General features: G+C 50.8%; 1 protein-coding gene across 1 annotated transcript; it reads left to right on the top strand.

The window, feature by feature from the left end:
* Positions 1-6,488: 6,488 nt before the first annotated feature.
* Positions 6,489-15,258, top strand: MSS51 (MSS51 mitochondrial translational activator; the record flags this gene model as incomplete). The annotated part of the gene is made up of 6 exons (XM_073361410.1): positions 6,489-6,586; positions 7,275-7,430; positions 8,237-8,361; positions 9,132-9,695; positions 14,389-14,482; positions 14,946-15,258. Coding segments are annotated over 6 exons (1,266 nt in total), but the record flags the coding sequence as incomplete, so codon positions are not given.
* Positions 15,259-16,152: the final 894 nt, after the last annotated feature.

The raw sequence follows: 16,152 nt of genomic DNA, 5'->3' as shown, positions 1-16,152 counted from the left end.
CCGTAACCGTAGCAACCGTCCCTACTCCCGCGCTTGCTTCGCCCCTTTCCCGACCCGTAGGGCACGTGACGGTGTTCTCTCGTCAACTCTCCAGCCGCCACGCTTGTTGTGGGCAGCAGGGGGCGGGGAGCCTCTCTCCTGAGCTGGGGCTGAGGCCCAGGCGGCCATTTTGGTTGCTGGCGCAGGCGGGCACCAGAGCCCTGGACTGACTGGCCAGTGCTTTCATTGGCGCAGAACAGGACCTTGGTTCCAGCTGCGTGGGGCCCCGAGGGGTATAACCTCATGCAGCCTAGGGTGCCAGGGACATAACCCCTCTGACATGCCTGTGTCCTCACCTGGCAGTGCCATGGGAACATGCTGTGACCTCACACAGTGACAGTGTGGGAACAGGTATGAGGTCGCATGGCTGTGCCGTGGGAATGCCCTGGGACCTTGCTTGGCACGCAGCCTCGCCTAGCAACACATGGGTCTGCAATGCTCCCAGTCAATCTGGGGCTCTTTCACTGCCATGGACCCTATTGTTTAAGGACTTATAATGCTGAAGTTGTGAGTTTGTGCCTCACTTGGAGCACATGTTCTTTTGGACGATTTTGTTGGGGATTGGTCCTGCTTTGGATGGGGGGTGGACTCGATGACCTCCTGAGGTCCCTTCCAACCCTGATATTCTATGATTCTAAGGAATTCCCTTACGTTGGGTCCAATGCGCTGTATCCCATATCAAGTCACCATTGAGAGTGTTATAGCCTGCCCCAGGCATTCAAACCTCATTCGGCCCTGAAAATCATGAGATTGCCTTAAAAGTCACAAGATTTTAAAAAATAATACATTTGGGATTCTTTTTATTTGATCTTTAGGGTCACACTTTCAAGCTTTTCTCTTCAACCATGAGGGTTTAAAGCTTAATTGAAAGAAAGAAAGAAAGAAAGAAAGAAAGAAAGAAAGAAAGAAAGAAAGAAAGAAAGAAAGAAAGAAAGAAAGCTGAGATGCTCACATAATGAAATGACCCCATGAGTTGCAGCTTGGGAAAAATATCAACTATTGCAAGACTCATGAGAGTTTGTAACACAGTTGTCAGGGTTCCCCAACACACACACACACACACACACACTCTGAACTCTGGAGTACAGGTGTGGGGACCCGCATGAAAGACCCTCTAAGCTTATTGTCTACCAGCTTAGGTTAAAACTTCCTCAAGGCACAAATTCCTTTCCTTGTCCTTGGGCGGTATTGCTGCCACCACCAAGTGATTTACTCAAAAATTCAGGGAAAGGTCACTTGGAATCCCTACCCCCCCAAGCCCCTTCATGCCCTTTCCTGGGGAGGCTTGAGAATAATATACCAACTAATTGCCTGAGCAATGTGAGCACAGACCAGACCCTTTGTCTTCAGGACACTGAAATCAATCAGGTTCTTAAAAGAATTACTTTTTTCTTTATAATAAAGTTCAAGAATCACACCTAATGAAAAGATCTAAAACACAGAGGATTCCCCTCTGGGCTCAGCTTCACAGTTACAAAAATAGGAATAAAACTACCTCTGTAGCATAGAAAAATTCACGAGCCAAAACAAAAGATAACCTAATGCATTTCCTTACCCTACTTACAATTTCTGTGGTTTTAGAGGGATTATTCCAGGAGATGTTCACAGATCACCAGGGTTGGAAGGGACCTCAAGAGATCATCTAGTCCAACCCCTGCTCAAAGCAGGACCAATCCCCAATTTTTGCCCCAGATCCCTAAATGGCCCCCTCAAGGATTGAACTTACAACCCTGGGTTTAGCAGGCCAATGTTCAAACCACTGAGCTATCCCTTGTACCTGGTTGACTTCTCCCTCTGTCCAGAGAGGGAACAACAAAAGAGCAAAAACCAAATCCTTCCCTCCCTCCCCCAATTTGAAAGTATCTTCTTTCCTCATTGGTCCTTCTGGTCAGGTACCAACTAGGTTATTTGAACTGCCTAACCCCTTACAGGTAAGGTGATTCAGTATGTCTGCCAAGCAGGGATTTTATGCTATCCTTCCCTCTATATTTATTACAACAGTAGAATGCATTTTGTTCCCCATTTCAGCAACAATTACATGAAGTATCAAACAGTGCCATACAAATGTAGGGCTTTGGTCCAGGAATGGAACTATTGGCATTTAGATTGATAGATAGATGATAATCTTTTATTTCCATGACACATAGGTGATCACCCTACCTGACTTGCAGGACATGTGACACAGCTGTGAGAAACAAGAATCCTTAAAAGAAGAGTGGATAGTATCTTATAGGGGCAGTATCCCAAAGCAGGGGAGAAGGAAATCCATGGCTCTGAATGTCCTCCTCATCTACAATATTTTTAGTGTCCATATTGCACTGGAAACACAGTAACAAATTAACAGGCACACGCAGTTCCTGAGCCACAGGTGCCCTACAGGTCTCATCCTCAGGCATGGAGGGATGTGGGGGTGCGAGTGATGCACAGTATCCTTGGCCATGGGGAAAGGGTGGGATGGGGTATATGATATGCGCTATCCTCTTCCAGAGAGGTGAGGTGGGAGACACACACTCCAGGCACGGGGAAGTGATGGGATCAGATAGGTGATACTATCATCCAGCATAGGGGGGAAGTGGGTGATTCACAGTATCGCCTGGCATGGGGTTAGTGGATACCACCATATTTTCCAGCAGGTGGCAGGTGAGACATAGGATCCTGGAGCTCCTGTAGTCAGGACCTGATAAGAGTTTTGCACGTGTGCCTCCTAGGAGCCAAGCCCCAGCCTCTCAGTCACTCTACCCAATGAGAAGTAATTCCTCACAGGGTCTGAGTGGGCAGGATATTCTTAGATCACAAAGTTCTGCCTAACATTTCTGCAGTTAGAAGCAGAAAATGATCCAGGAGAAGGCAGGCAGCTGCAGCACTGAGACAAATCCACAGCAAAGAAGAGAGCAACAGAGGGGGAAAGAAAGAAAGAAAGAAAGAAAGAAAGAAAGAAAGAAAGAAAGAAAGAAAGAAAGAAAGAAAGAAAGAAAGAAAGAAAGAAAGAAAGAGCACCTAGAAGGTTAGTCTGTCTTGTAAACGGTTATCGTTTCAGGGAATGGATGGTTTAACTTCTCAAAGTTTACTCTGGTCCTTAGATTCCCTCCCTGCACAGTTTTCTTCCTCCCCTGTCATCATCTCCATTTAGTATTCTCTTACATTCCCCATGCTGAAGCAGTTTTTAGACACATTAAATCTCTCCCTGTTTGTCCCTTCTGACAAATGGAGCTACAGATGTATCAAGAAACAGGCTAAGAGGATTCAAACGGCAGGGGAAATAACCTTCTCTGGTCCCTATATTCAGGGGCTGAGCACAATTTTTTCTCTGCTTGGACACCTCAAACTCCTGGCTGGCATGGGGCTGAGGACCAGGTGAGGAGGGTTTCAGTGAAATAAACATTTTTAACCATTTCGTTGATCTGGGTTGGAAGAGTGCTTTGAGTATTAATATACCTACTGGTTTCCTGGGGGGAACAGGATCTTGGGACCAGCTGTGGCTAGCTCGAGGAGCTATGTTTGGATGGTTGGGGAGCAGAATAGGGACTGAAATGATCTGAAAAGTTCCAGGGCAAACAGTTAATGGAAATCACTCATGCCATTATAATTGCTTTTGGCTTGATTCCTAGGAGGTCTCTAGCCTGTGCTATAGACAACTGGCTGGCTCCACATGGTGACCCAGGACCAGAATAGCACTGCTATCAGATTTGTGTTGGTAGTGGTTGTTTTTTCTCCTGGGTCTATCTTCTTGCCCCATGATATTTGAGCATGTCTGCCTTTGCTTTTCCTCCTTTATTCCTCATCAACCTATCTCCATAGCTCCAGCAGTGCCTTTTCTTACTCGGGCTTGGAAAAGGAATCATACTGGGACAAGAATAGATCAAGCATCTGTCAGGTGGTGTGGAAGGCAGTCAGAGTGATCCAGCTGGCAAAATCCTTCTGCCCCCCGCACCCAGCTCTCACATAGAATCCATGCCCTGCTGCCTTGGGTGAGTGATTTTTACCATTCCACAGCCACTGGCTTCTGTTGAGCCTGGGTTATTATATGCCACAAGGTTCAGGTCCCTGGAGCTGGCACAGAAAACTATTATTTTAAAAACCCTGGCAACTTGCGCATTGGTACACACACACATGCAGGAGGAATTCTGTCTGTGGAGCACACAGGTAGAGAGAATGTCACTGCTGGTATATGTATGTACGTGGGGCGGGGGGGAGAGCATGCTCAGAGGCAGCAGCTAGACCTCCTTTTTGCAGGTTCAACATATGCTCCCTCATGGGCTAGCTGCCGCTAGTGTGGAAAAGGGGTGAGACCATGCTCATCACCAACACCCTTCCCTTCGCAGTGTCTAGCACCACCAACACCCATGTGCCCATGGAGTTCAAGTATGATCTATCCCTTCCGGAGACAAACCAAACATGGACTCGCTGATGGTGGCATCAATGTTTTCCCTTTGCATTTCCTAATTAGGCGATTGACTTTGTAAGAGCAACGTGGTAGGTGCTCAGAGGCCATGGTTAGGGGTAGAGCATAAAGCCGGAATAACAATAGGCTAGAATTTAATACTCATCAAATGGAGACCAGGGGGTACCAGACTTGTCACAGCCAGAGAAGGAACCATGATCAGGCCCTTGTAAGGCTGACAGCAGGGCTCAGCTCTTTGCCAACCAGGTCAGCTGGCTGGGCTGAAAGCGTTTTCCTGGGTTTCAACCAGCTTTGCAAGCGAGGCAGGCACTGTCCACCTGTTAGCAGTTATTCCCCTAGGCCAGACCTCCTCATGCGTCTCCAGGCCCTGCTGAGAAACAGCAATGAACTTGCTTATCATAAAGAGAAACCAGCCCACTGTACAGATCACCTTTTCTTAGTCTATGCAAGTTCAGTGCTGGGAAAATGTGCTGGATTGCCAGCCCTGGAGCTGGAGTCCTCTCTCTACTAACAGAGGAGGTACAACACAGGCAGGGAGAGTGGAGGCTCACTTCCCAGTGTTGCTCTGCAGGGACCTGTTCCAACAAGGAGAGCTCACTCTATCCATTCAATCTTTGTCTTCTCTGCTGGGACTGCACAGAAGGGGGCAAATACTGTAAGAGCCAATTATGGTGGTGTCTTGGGTGCTAGGAGCACCTTTCCACGGACACTACCATCTGATGAGTGGTCTGTATGAAACTGGTGGTAACTTTTGTACTACTGAGCTGTGCCAAATTTGAACCTTTGATCTAGAAGTAAAAACACACCACCGTCTGTCAAGGGGGCAAGAGAATAGACGGGCAACATGGCAAAGGAGGGAGGACAGCAACTCCCTTCACAAACGAGAACGTGACTGAGTCATTGTTGGAGGGGTAGGTAGCGATACTAGTGTATAATGCCAGTCAGGGCAAACGCCTGAGGGAGTAGATGGACTCAAAAAGCCTGTGGTCTGAGAATATGCACAGAGCAGAGCACCAACACGCCCCCTTGGGGAGGTCTCATGCATCTGCAAGCCAGCAAAACCAGTCTCCCTCACCTGTCTGCAACACACCTAGGGGTGAAAGACCCAATACACAATATTACTTAGCCCACTGGGGTGTTTTTACCTGTGAACGAAGCCACATTCTCTGATGCCCGGTGCCTCCCAGAGAGACCCCCCCTAACGTGCTACATAATCAAATGATTCCTCTGATCAGGTACACAAGCCAAGAGGGCAGGGAAAGTCCATTTGCAGGCGGAGAACAATGGGGTTGTGGCCAGTCTTGGACATTCCTGCTGTGCCATGGAACGTTCCAGACTCAGCCAGGATAACAGAAACAAACTGGATCCAAATCACTAGTGGGAAGGGGAGCTGATGGAAGTCAGAGGTGGGCAGGGGGAGAGAGAGGGGAGGTAGACAGCTATTGTAGAGAGGAGTGTTGAAAACCACCCAGTAGAAGCGTCTTCTAATATTATGCACGTTCCATTTAGACATGGCTGTGAGTCAGAGCCTCCCATATTCAGCATCCAGATCTCTATTTTGCATCTCAGGTTTCTCCAAACTTCCATACCAGGTGGGATCTAAAACGACTTTGCGTACGTGAATTAATTCAGCCTCAACTTGCTGGGGAAGTGAGGAGATATTAGTACTTCTCCGTTTTAGGCAGGGAAACGGAGGAACAGAGACGTGAAGTGACTTGCCCCAGTTCACACAGAGCAGAGCAGGTACTGGATCCCAGATTACTAGGCTCCCAGCCACGTGCGTGCTAGACCCTGCTACTTTCCCTGCAGGTTGTTAGTGGGGAGGACGTTTCCAGCATACTAAGAGAAGGCGTCTCAGGCCTGGGATAGATGGGGGGGAGCCTGTTCAAGACCGCCGCAGTTATTCTCCTTTATTCGTTTTCCTTATTTCCAGCCTGCCTAATTTCCAGCACTGACAGAGATGGCCCACAGAAACAAGGGCGTGACTTCCAAGTCCAGCCACTCCAAGAAGAAGCCTGCAGAGGAGTCAGTAATTACAAGCCCCAACATGGACTCCCTGGGCTTCCAGGCTGTGGATAGCAACGTCCCTGGTCTGTCGCAGGTCATCCTGAAGAAGCTCAACATGAAGAGCTATGATGAATACAAGTGAGTAATGCCAGAGTGCCCCCAGTGGCTTCTGCACAAGGTGCATGCTGCCATCTGAACACCTGCATGGCACACGACCTCAGACACCTCTAGGACTCTGTCTCCACTAGTCACTGGGAGCATTAGACTTCTGGATGGCCTGGGGGAAAAGAGCAAAACAAACGCTATGTCCCCCTGGGCTAGAAGTGAACTTGCTGGACTGATAGGGCCACTTCCAGTGAAAAGAAAGTTAAACTCCCTTGTTCTGAAAGGATCAGAACATCATGCCCTGTTGGTTCAGACCCTAGTAGGGATAAAGTTCTCTCTCCTAAGGGGTCCTCAGATGAGGCCTGGCCCTGCCATTTCACATCAACATGTGGCTATAACTTCCCTTCAGTTCAGAACAGTCCCTGATTATAACAAGCATGCACAAAGGCATCCGCTCAGGACAGTCTTTGTTAGCTGCCATCAGGGTATTGATAACATTCGGGCTGGCCCCACAGAATCCCTCATCAAAGCGGTGGTAATGAATTCATACTGCAGCAGTGAGGAAGCAGCACACAGTACCCCTGTGCAAGCTGAGCTGATGCTAACATCTCCCATTACACAGCATCTTTGGGCCCTTCTTGTGGCTATGAAAGGAGGGCAAGTTTGGGTTGTGCCCTGCTCGCCTCTCATCAACTTTGCTACTTTGGCTGTTTTCCTTCAGGTCTGCGATGGACGGAAAGAAGCTGGGGATAGATTTCGGGATCCGGACTTATTTCGACATGTTTCAAAAAATGGAGGACACCTTCAAATTCTGTGCTGAGTGCAAGAAACTCCCTGATGCCCTCCCTGACCCCAGAAGCCTCCGGCGATGCAAAAGGTACTCAATAGCGCCTAGTGTGTGGCTGAGGACAGCTATAAAGGACTGAGCCATAGCACAAGGCAAGATCCTTCCCTTGTTCCCAGTGGAAACATTCCCAGAATGTCTATGGAACAGAAGGACAATTCCCTCTAACATACAGAGGCTTAGCTAGGCTTCTGAATGGGGCCCCATAATAGAGGTTACTCTTCTGAATAGCGGCGGTGTGCATCTGTTTTCTTGTAATTCCTCAGAACCTGATCCAAAGTCAATGGGAGTCATTCCATTAACTTCAGTGAGAACAGGCCCTCAGTGTCTAAACCTCTGTGCTCTCTGGCTATCATGAATGGAGGATGACATGTTGCAGGGGGTATAACTGAGGACAGGGGCATAGCTGCCCCTTGGTGAGTAGCTTGTACATCCCAACAATGCTGCCTGGCTGCCTTCTGCATGAAGGCGGCAGTACCAACGCAGTGGGTGACACCTGCTAAGTGAGGAGCTCTCTGTTCTGACCAGCCCCTTTGATAGACACTGCAACAGCACCAAGGCCAAACTAATCCCTGGTGTAATCCCAATGGATCAGTGAAGTTACCCCAGGAACGAATTCATGTGTTTATGTCTCATGTTCACATGCAGGGATAGGTGAGGGCAAGAATGCCATGCAGTCCAGAGGGGGCCCATCAACTGATGCACTGAGTTTGGTTTCCTTGGGGCAGCTCTCTCAAGCTCACTCCTGATGGTCCTGTCCCATCAGGTGCTAGGATGTATCTTGAATTTGCTGCCTGGTGGAGCACCATATTCTTTCTCCTCTGTCCTGCTCTCTCTAGGTGCCAGAATGTGTATTACTGCAACTCAGAGTGCCAACGGGCCAACTGGCCTATGCACAAGAAGTTGTGTAAGAAGCTGAAGTTGGTAGCTCTTGACCGGCTGGTAGAATGGCTTGTCTTCACAGGTAGGTTTGCAGCCTACATCCAACAGAAGGGGACAAGGGCTCCTCTTTGACTGGGTCAAAGCTGGCTGGGCCATCTGCAGCCAGAGGCCATTTGGCTGCCTTCGTGTAGATTCATCTGTCTGCTGCCTCATGCGGGAAGCAAGGCTCCAAGCAGACAGTAAGAAGATTGTACCAAGAAGGGAATTGGGCAGGGGTCTCATGGTGGATCCTATCCAGACCTGCTCACGTTCCCTCCCCAGCTCCCAGACCTTCGTGGCCTGCCTGGGTTTCCATGATATCAGTGACAAGCACTGAGGGCTGTCTTTGAAGCCTGACATAACCCTCTCATGCTGTGAAGCCAAACAAGGCGGTGTCTGGATACCACTGAGTGTTAGCTAGGAGGAATCCAGGAATTGCGTGCACGCACACACACACCCCACCCCCCGCCCCTGCAAGGGCTTCCAGTTTCCTCATTAGGCCTCATACACTCAACTGTTCAGGGGATTTGTGGAGTCATGGATACCTGCAGCTGCTCTCCTAGTTTGGCTTGCAGACTCCTGGGGTATCTGGGGTTCCAACGTCCTTCACAGAGTTAATGTCTCAGACTTCTGTTATATAGTCAGCTCCTCCATCTCCCTATTGTTTCCCCTTCATTACCACACAACATATCCTTGTTCACTGGCAGGGCTGCTCTGGGCTCAGCATCTCCCGTTGAGCTGAATGGCAGAGCTCCTTATCCAGGGAAAAGATCAGCACAGTATGAGCTGAGAATTCTGGGGTTCTCCTTCTAGGTGACATCCCATTCCCCACGGCGACCTGGACAAAGCGTATACAGGAGGTGAAAAGCTGGGAAGACTGGTTCTCCATGCAGGAGCTCCTGGAAGAAAAGCTGAGCTCTATACTGACTGGGCGTTATATGAACATCCTCTGGGCCAACGTGGGGAAGCCAAAGCCAGAGGAGGGAGAGCTGCTGGAGTCTGTCAAACGGCTGACCACAGACTTCCAGTCCAGGCCAATCACCATCGCCATGGCACTGCATGCTTTCGCCATTGATCTCTATACCAAGCCTGTCACAGTGCATATCGTAGGGGCTTCCCATATCGAGACCCTCAACACCCGGGTGACCGATTATGATGAGCTGACGCGGGTGTTTCCTAGGCACCAGGGCATTGAGGTAGTAATGGTGGGAGTCAATGTGGTAGATGGACCCATCATGAGGCCTCCGCTGACAGCATTCGGGCCCAGAGGAAGAGTCTATCTCAGCAGCTACAAGGCCCTGTATCCTGACTTCTGGGAATCCCAGGTGGAGACTCATCAGGCTGCCCGCCCAGACCTTGTGGTGGGCTTTCATCCAGGTGAGTGCACAGACAGAGGCTAACCACTGTCTCAAATGGTGCTGCCCTCCCCTCTGATACTGCCCATCTGGGGCAGTGCTCCTCGGGTCCCTCCTTCCAGGCCCAACCAATGGTACCCTTCAGATTTCCTGCTCCTCCCTGACAGCCCTCCCCCCTCAATCTCCTCTCCTGAGGCTTGTTTCTGCACCCTCTGTTATCACCCCACCCCATAGTTGGGTTTCCTCCTGCTGTACCTTCTCCACTTCCAGAGGGCAGGGGACACTCAGGGTGACAAGGACTGGAGACAACATAAAGCAAAAAGAAGGGAGAGGCACCGAGACAACATCTTATCAATGGTAATACCAAGGAGGCTCTGGGAATTAAAGGCCAGAATGGCTGTGGTAGCCTATATCCTGGGAAAGGAGTCGTCAAACCCAGGTACTTTGTTAGCTCCTAACCAGATTGCTTTTCAACCTGGTTGCCATATGCCATTAGGGACCGGCTGCCAGAGGAAGTGCTACATAGCCAGGATCCCATAGGCCTAATATCACAGCTCAGACAGGCTGTCAAGATTTCAGTCCGGGTGTCTGCTGCCCCCTAGCAAGCACAGCCAAAAATGGTGTGTGCTTTCCCCCTCTGCGTATGCCAGACCCACTGTGTGCTTTTTAGATACCTTGGGAAGTCACCAAGAGCCCCGTCTATTGGGAAGCGGAGACAGACCTGAATCAGATCATCAGATTGGGAATCTTCTCCTGCCTGGCGCATCCCGCTCTGAATCCTGTGGATCAGCCCAGCCTCTGAACTGAGAACGCAGCCCAAGGGGAAAGTTTGCAAGTGGTTAGGAAGTTTGTAGGTGTAGTTACCCTGGCCCGAGCACTAGCCCCTGCTGCAGTTGGGCATAGCGTTGGAGCCTGCTGCCCCTGCGATGCAGCAGCACAGAATGCTGTCCTGGGTGGGGAAAGAGACCCCCGGAGAGAGGGCAGCTCGAGCTGCGGAGAGGGCTCGGATTCCGCCGGAGAAGAGGCCGTTGGAAGGTGATTAAAGAAGGCAGCAGCACTGGGGTAAAAAGGAGATTTGCCAAGGAAACTGGATATGAAGGGCCGGGCGGGGCACAGACCGTGTGACTGATGAGATTGACCACTGGGACACTGATAGAGGGAATACAGTATAGGCACCTGGGGAACGGGCATGGCTCTCTGGGTGAGGCACAATCACTTGTGGGCGAACCTGCTGGAAAGTGGTACGGTCGTAGCAGATCAAAGGAGATCGCAAGTGGTACGGTCGTAGCAGATCAAAGGAGCATCGCAAGCCAGAGGGAGAGGAGAAGTCAGGACAGCCAGGGTGAAACTAGACTTTGCAGCTCGAGGGAGGAAGAGTTGAGTCCTTACTGGGGGTGACACAGCATGTTGGCAAAGTTTCTTTCCTTGCAATGATTATTTACAGTTTATTACTTTCCTAACCAAGTATTTGATGTTACTTCATAGTATTTACGTTCTTGCCTAATTTCAGGGGTTTCCTTTTCAAAGTTTAAGGTTCTCTCCTCACAGTAGGCAAAGCCTAGCTGAGGCCTGCATCACTGCACTGGAAAGGGCAAGAAATACTTGCAGCAAGCATGTAGAAATGGCCAGAGAATTACAAGGGTTTGTAACATATCAGCACTTTTTTTTAAAAGAAAGAGAAAGCTACTCAATAGTCACTACCGTAGTGCCACTAACCCAGTGGCTGGAAGGGGAACCCAGGCCCACCATCTACTGTGGGTTCCAGCCCAGAGACCCTCAGCTCAGCAGTCTGGGCTTTCTCTTCCTGGCCTCACTGCTCTGTCCCTGGGCTGCTTCCAACTACTGGTTCCCCTTTTATTCCTGGGCCTACCAGTTCCCAAAGCCACCTCCTCCCCTTTTCCCAGGGAGTGACTGCAGCCTGCCCACCACACTGGCTTCTCCCATTCTTCTGGCAGTGTCTCTGCCTTTTCCCAGCAGCCTCTTCTCCTTCCAGCTCCTGGGCTTTATAGGTCCCGCCTATTCCTGCCCAGTTGAACCTCCTTAATTAACTGCCTAATTGGTTAATTGGCCCATCTGGGCTGCATTAAACCCTGCAGGGTGAGTGTGGGGTAGATGCCCCATCACACCAGACCTAAACAACTCTCTTACATGTTCCACCAAAGAACTGTGTTACTCAGTTGGATCTATCACCAACCCAACCAAAACAAGCCAGGGAAACTTTAGTGAAGTCCTCTCTCTGCTTTTGCCATCTACAACCATGTCCACCAGCCAGAAACCTCTTCTCTGTACTTCAGCCCAAAACATGCAACCGTAACCATCTAGTTATGCAGCCCCTATTGCCATGGTATCTGGATGGCTTTATGTGCCCCACACCCTGTGAGGCAGGGAAGTGCTATTATCCCCATTTTATAGAGGGGAACTGAGGCACAGAGAGAATGAGGCCAGGTCTAGACTAGAAATTTAGCTGGTATAATAATGTTGGTTAGGGGTGCGATTTTATTTATGGTCTTCCTAGGGTGGCAAAAACCCTAGTGCAAACATAGTGGTAACTTATTTCATTTGTGGAACCAGGATTAGCTATACTGGCAAAAGCACTCTTTTGTCAGTGGAAGCTGTGTCTTTCACTAGAAGGATTGACTGGTATAGCTGTATTGACAAAGCCTTTCTAGTATAGACTAAGCAAGGTGTCCCAAGGTCACACAGTGAGTATGTGGAAGAGCAGGGAACTGAATTCAGATCTTCCAAGTCCCAGACTAGCGCTCTAACCACTGAACCATCCTTAACTCAAACATCAACTGCTGGAAGAACAAAACACAATCTCGGAGCTCCCCTGTTACCACACCTAAATAACAAGACTGTGATCGATAACTGTCCAGAATGATCAACACTGCTCTAGATTGCTAAGAAAACAAAGAGTGTCCAGTGTTACCCATTCAAACCATCCACTAAAGAACCCGCACTGCACAAGCACGCTCTTCTTCAACATGGCACTGGGTCAACACTCAGAACAATCCAAATCAGCCATTTCTGACGGGGGCGTGCTTTGTGGAGGGCAGAGACGTGTGTTATGGGAGGTGAGTGTGGCTGTCGTAAGGTGGAGGAAGGGGAAAATCCTAGATGTAGGTTACAAAGGTTGGGTGAGAATGTAACTGGTGTGCTTCTGGGTTTCGGGGTTGTGTTTATAGGCTGTGGATTTAGGCAACCTCTGGTGGCTTTTACCAAAGATTCTGGTTTGGTGGCGTGTGTGTGCGTGCCCACACATGCACGTTATTCTGTTGTAGCCCTTGGTTTCTCAGTATTAAGGCCCAGAGCCTCAAAGGTATTTAAGCACCTGACTGAAATCAAAGGTGCCTAAGTACCTTTGAGGATCTGGGCCTATGGCCCTCTGTTCATGGTCATCCCTTGCTGGTATGTCTACACTACAGAGATGATAGCTATGTTGGCCTAGCCTCCTGGTGTAGATGCAGCCTCCACTGACAGAAGGAGATTCTGTCAATCTAGGAATACCACCTCCCCAAATGAAGTCAGCTCTGTCAACAGAAGCCCTCTATGGTCGACACAGCTGCATCTCCACTGGGGGTTTTGTCAGCATAGCTATGTCAGTCAGGGGTGTGATTTTCAATCAGGGAGTTATGCCAATATAATGTTTGAGGGTGGACTGAGCCTCATGCCTGTGCTAGACTGTAAACTCCATGGAGCAGCGAACTGCCATATTCTACCTGTCCGCAAAGCATCAAGCAGGCACCTAGTGTTGTTAATAAACAGATTCAACAATAACACCAAAACATAAAAGCATCAGTTGCAAGCAATGAAAAATACCTGTGGTTTTCTCTGTTTTCACTTATGTAGATCATTGCTGTTGGCTGGAACAGAGAACTGGGAGTCAAGAGCCCAGGCTTTTAGTCTTGGCTCTGGGCAAGGTCCATGGCTCTGTGCCTCAGCTTCCCCAGCTGTAAAATGGGGATAATGCTACTTGCTTACCTCACAGGTGTTGTTTAACATTTGTAATGTGCTTTGGGGCCCTGCAAGGAAAAGTATATCAGTGCAAAGGCTTATTAGGCCTTTGCCAGCAGTTTGAGGGTACTGTGGATTGACTGACCCGCCGTGTCTTCCAGGACCAACGTGTTGGGATCCAGTGTTCCTGGAGGAGGAAGACACTCAGCATGCCGGTGTGCCATGACAGCATTTTGCTGGACATATGCTAGCACTAGGACAATAACATCGCAAGCAGAGGGCTGGCCTGGTAGAGCCAGAGGGAGCCCGTGAAATCCCCAATGGCTCGCAAGCTGGGAACGCTTCTCAAGCCCCCACTCCTCAAACACTACACGCGCCAGTCAGCTCATTCCATCCAGGGTGCCCTAGCTGGGGGCAGGCGAGGCAGCTGCATAAACAGCATTCCTTGTCACCCCTCCCTTCTGGGAAAACTCCAGGGGCTTGTTGCGTCTGCCCCTCCTCATGAGAGACATTGAAGTCATGCGAGCTACTTGTTTGCAAGGCAGGGAGAATGGGGCCTCCTGGAAACATGATGCTATGCAGGGCATGGGACAACGGGCAGGCAGGGCGTGTGTGCCTGCCCGTTAGTGCACATGCAGCTTCGGCGCCTACCACAGCAAGGCTCTCAGCTTGCTGCCGGTGACACCAGAGGCAGGACTGCTGTTGGCCTCACTGGGCAGGGGATCAGGCTCCAATGCTTTCTGGTGTCCTTCCCTCTGCAGGATTACATGCCTGCCTGGATGTGATGGATGGCTGGCTCCCCACACTGCTGCTGCTGCGGGACTACAAGATCCCCACCCTCTTCACCATCTACAGGTAAGAAAGGCCCTTCCCCCTGCCCCGTGCTTTCCCTTGCGGGGCTGAGTACGTGTGGGGCTCCGCTGTCCTGTGCCCCAGAGTCCGCCAGCCAGTCATTTGTATGAGACAGCTGCTCTCTGAACCAGTCACCTTGTAACCACAGGGTGTTTTTGGCTATTAGCGCCTGACTGCCAAGGGAGCGTTTCGGCAGCGGCCACTATCAGAGCACTGCAGTGAAGGTGGTGCTGCTGGAGCCCTGGCGCGCGTCAGGGCACCGCTGTGGGGAAGCTCACGGTGCTGGAGTCCCAGCTGGCACGGACGTGGCACCGCTGTGGGGAAGCTCACGCTGCAAGTCTCCTGGTGCAGTGTCAGGGCCCTGGTGTTTTACTCTGGCAGGGGTCAAGTCCCAGGCGGAGTCTGGAGGTGCAGGGGTGGGGTGAGGCTGGCAGTGTGGTAACCATGCCCCATCCCCTCCCAACAGCGAGCAGGAGCTGAAGTACTCCCTGAAAATCCTGATGGAGCTGGAGACTCAGATCACAGGCTACGGAGCCAATCCCTTCTCCTCCCTCAAGCCGGAGCAGGTCTATTCCAACCCCAACAAGTCACCCGTCTACTGCAATGCCTACTACATCATGTGCCACGGGCTGGCTGGCACCCCGGATGAGCCAGACATGGGGGGGCTAGACGGGGCTGAGGACAGAGGGGAGTAGAGAGGAGACACCGTCGCTATATGCGTTGTCAGCTACTGCCACCTCCCCAGCCAGAGTGCAGGGCTCCTCCTGAGCTCCTCCTCCCCAGGCTCCCAGCCTGAGCTGGACAGGGACTCTCCATGCCTAGTGGCTCTTCCTTGAGCCCAGGCGGGAGAGCTGCTTGCTTGGGCTGTGCAGTGCTGGGGACCTGGGAGGTGGGTGGGCCTTTTCTGGGGGGCTGTAAAGCATACTTCAGCTAGTGCCCTCTGCTGGGCAGGCCTGTGTGTTACAGTGACACATCAGCATCATGGAAGAGGATCTTTACAGTTAATAAATATCACCAAGGCCTTGCTCTCCTATAGCGCTAGCTAGTAGCAGGTCTCAGAGGAGGCCGGGATCATAAAGTATATAGTTACTAGGGCAACATCCAGGGTGGCTGCTCCAGACTGCCGGTGCCAGTGTTTGGGGGTCTGCGTGCCTGGTGTCAGCTCCCCAGCGGCTACCTTAGCCCACAGGTGAGAACGCCCAGCTCAGCTCAGCGGGGGGCTCTGGGGAAAGGTTCCCAACCTGCCCCGGCACCCAACGTGCGAACAGGCACTTGCTCCCACTCAACCAAGGGCAGGGCAACCAGCCAAGAGCCACCGTCTCTGGGACCCGGGCCCAAGTTACAGCCCCACCATGTTTATTCTACCCATTCATTTCCAGGGCTACAGCAGCTCCACTTGATGCATGGGGAAGGTGTTGTCCCCTTAGGCCAGAAGAACATCTGGAGTGTGGAAGGGTAGGCAGTTATCTCCCCCGGGCTGGGGTACTGAGTACAACTGGAATGAGACCGGAGATGGTATTGCCATGCAGTGAACACATCTGGATTGGGAGTTTGCGGGGAGGGAAACCCTGGAGTGATATTTGTGACCCTGGCTTGTGCATCACTGAAAGGCAGGCTTTTCATTAGACCCAGCCTGCAATCCTCCTTGAGCACAGTTAGATCCACCCCCAGTG

This window comes from Lepidochelys kempii, chromosome 10, assembly GCF_965140265.1.
Source record: "Lepidochelys kempii isolate rLepKem1 chromosome 10, rLepKem1.hap2, whole genome shotgun sequence".
NCBI classification, from domain to species: Eukaryota; Metazoa; Chordata; order Testudines; family Cheloniidae; genus Lepidochelys; species Lepidochelys kempii.
Note: the sequence above shows the minus strand (reverse complement) of the source record. Positions and strands in the feature narration are given on the sequence as shown.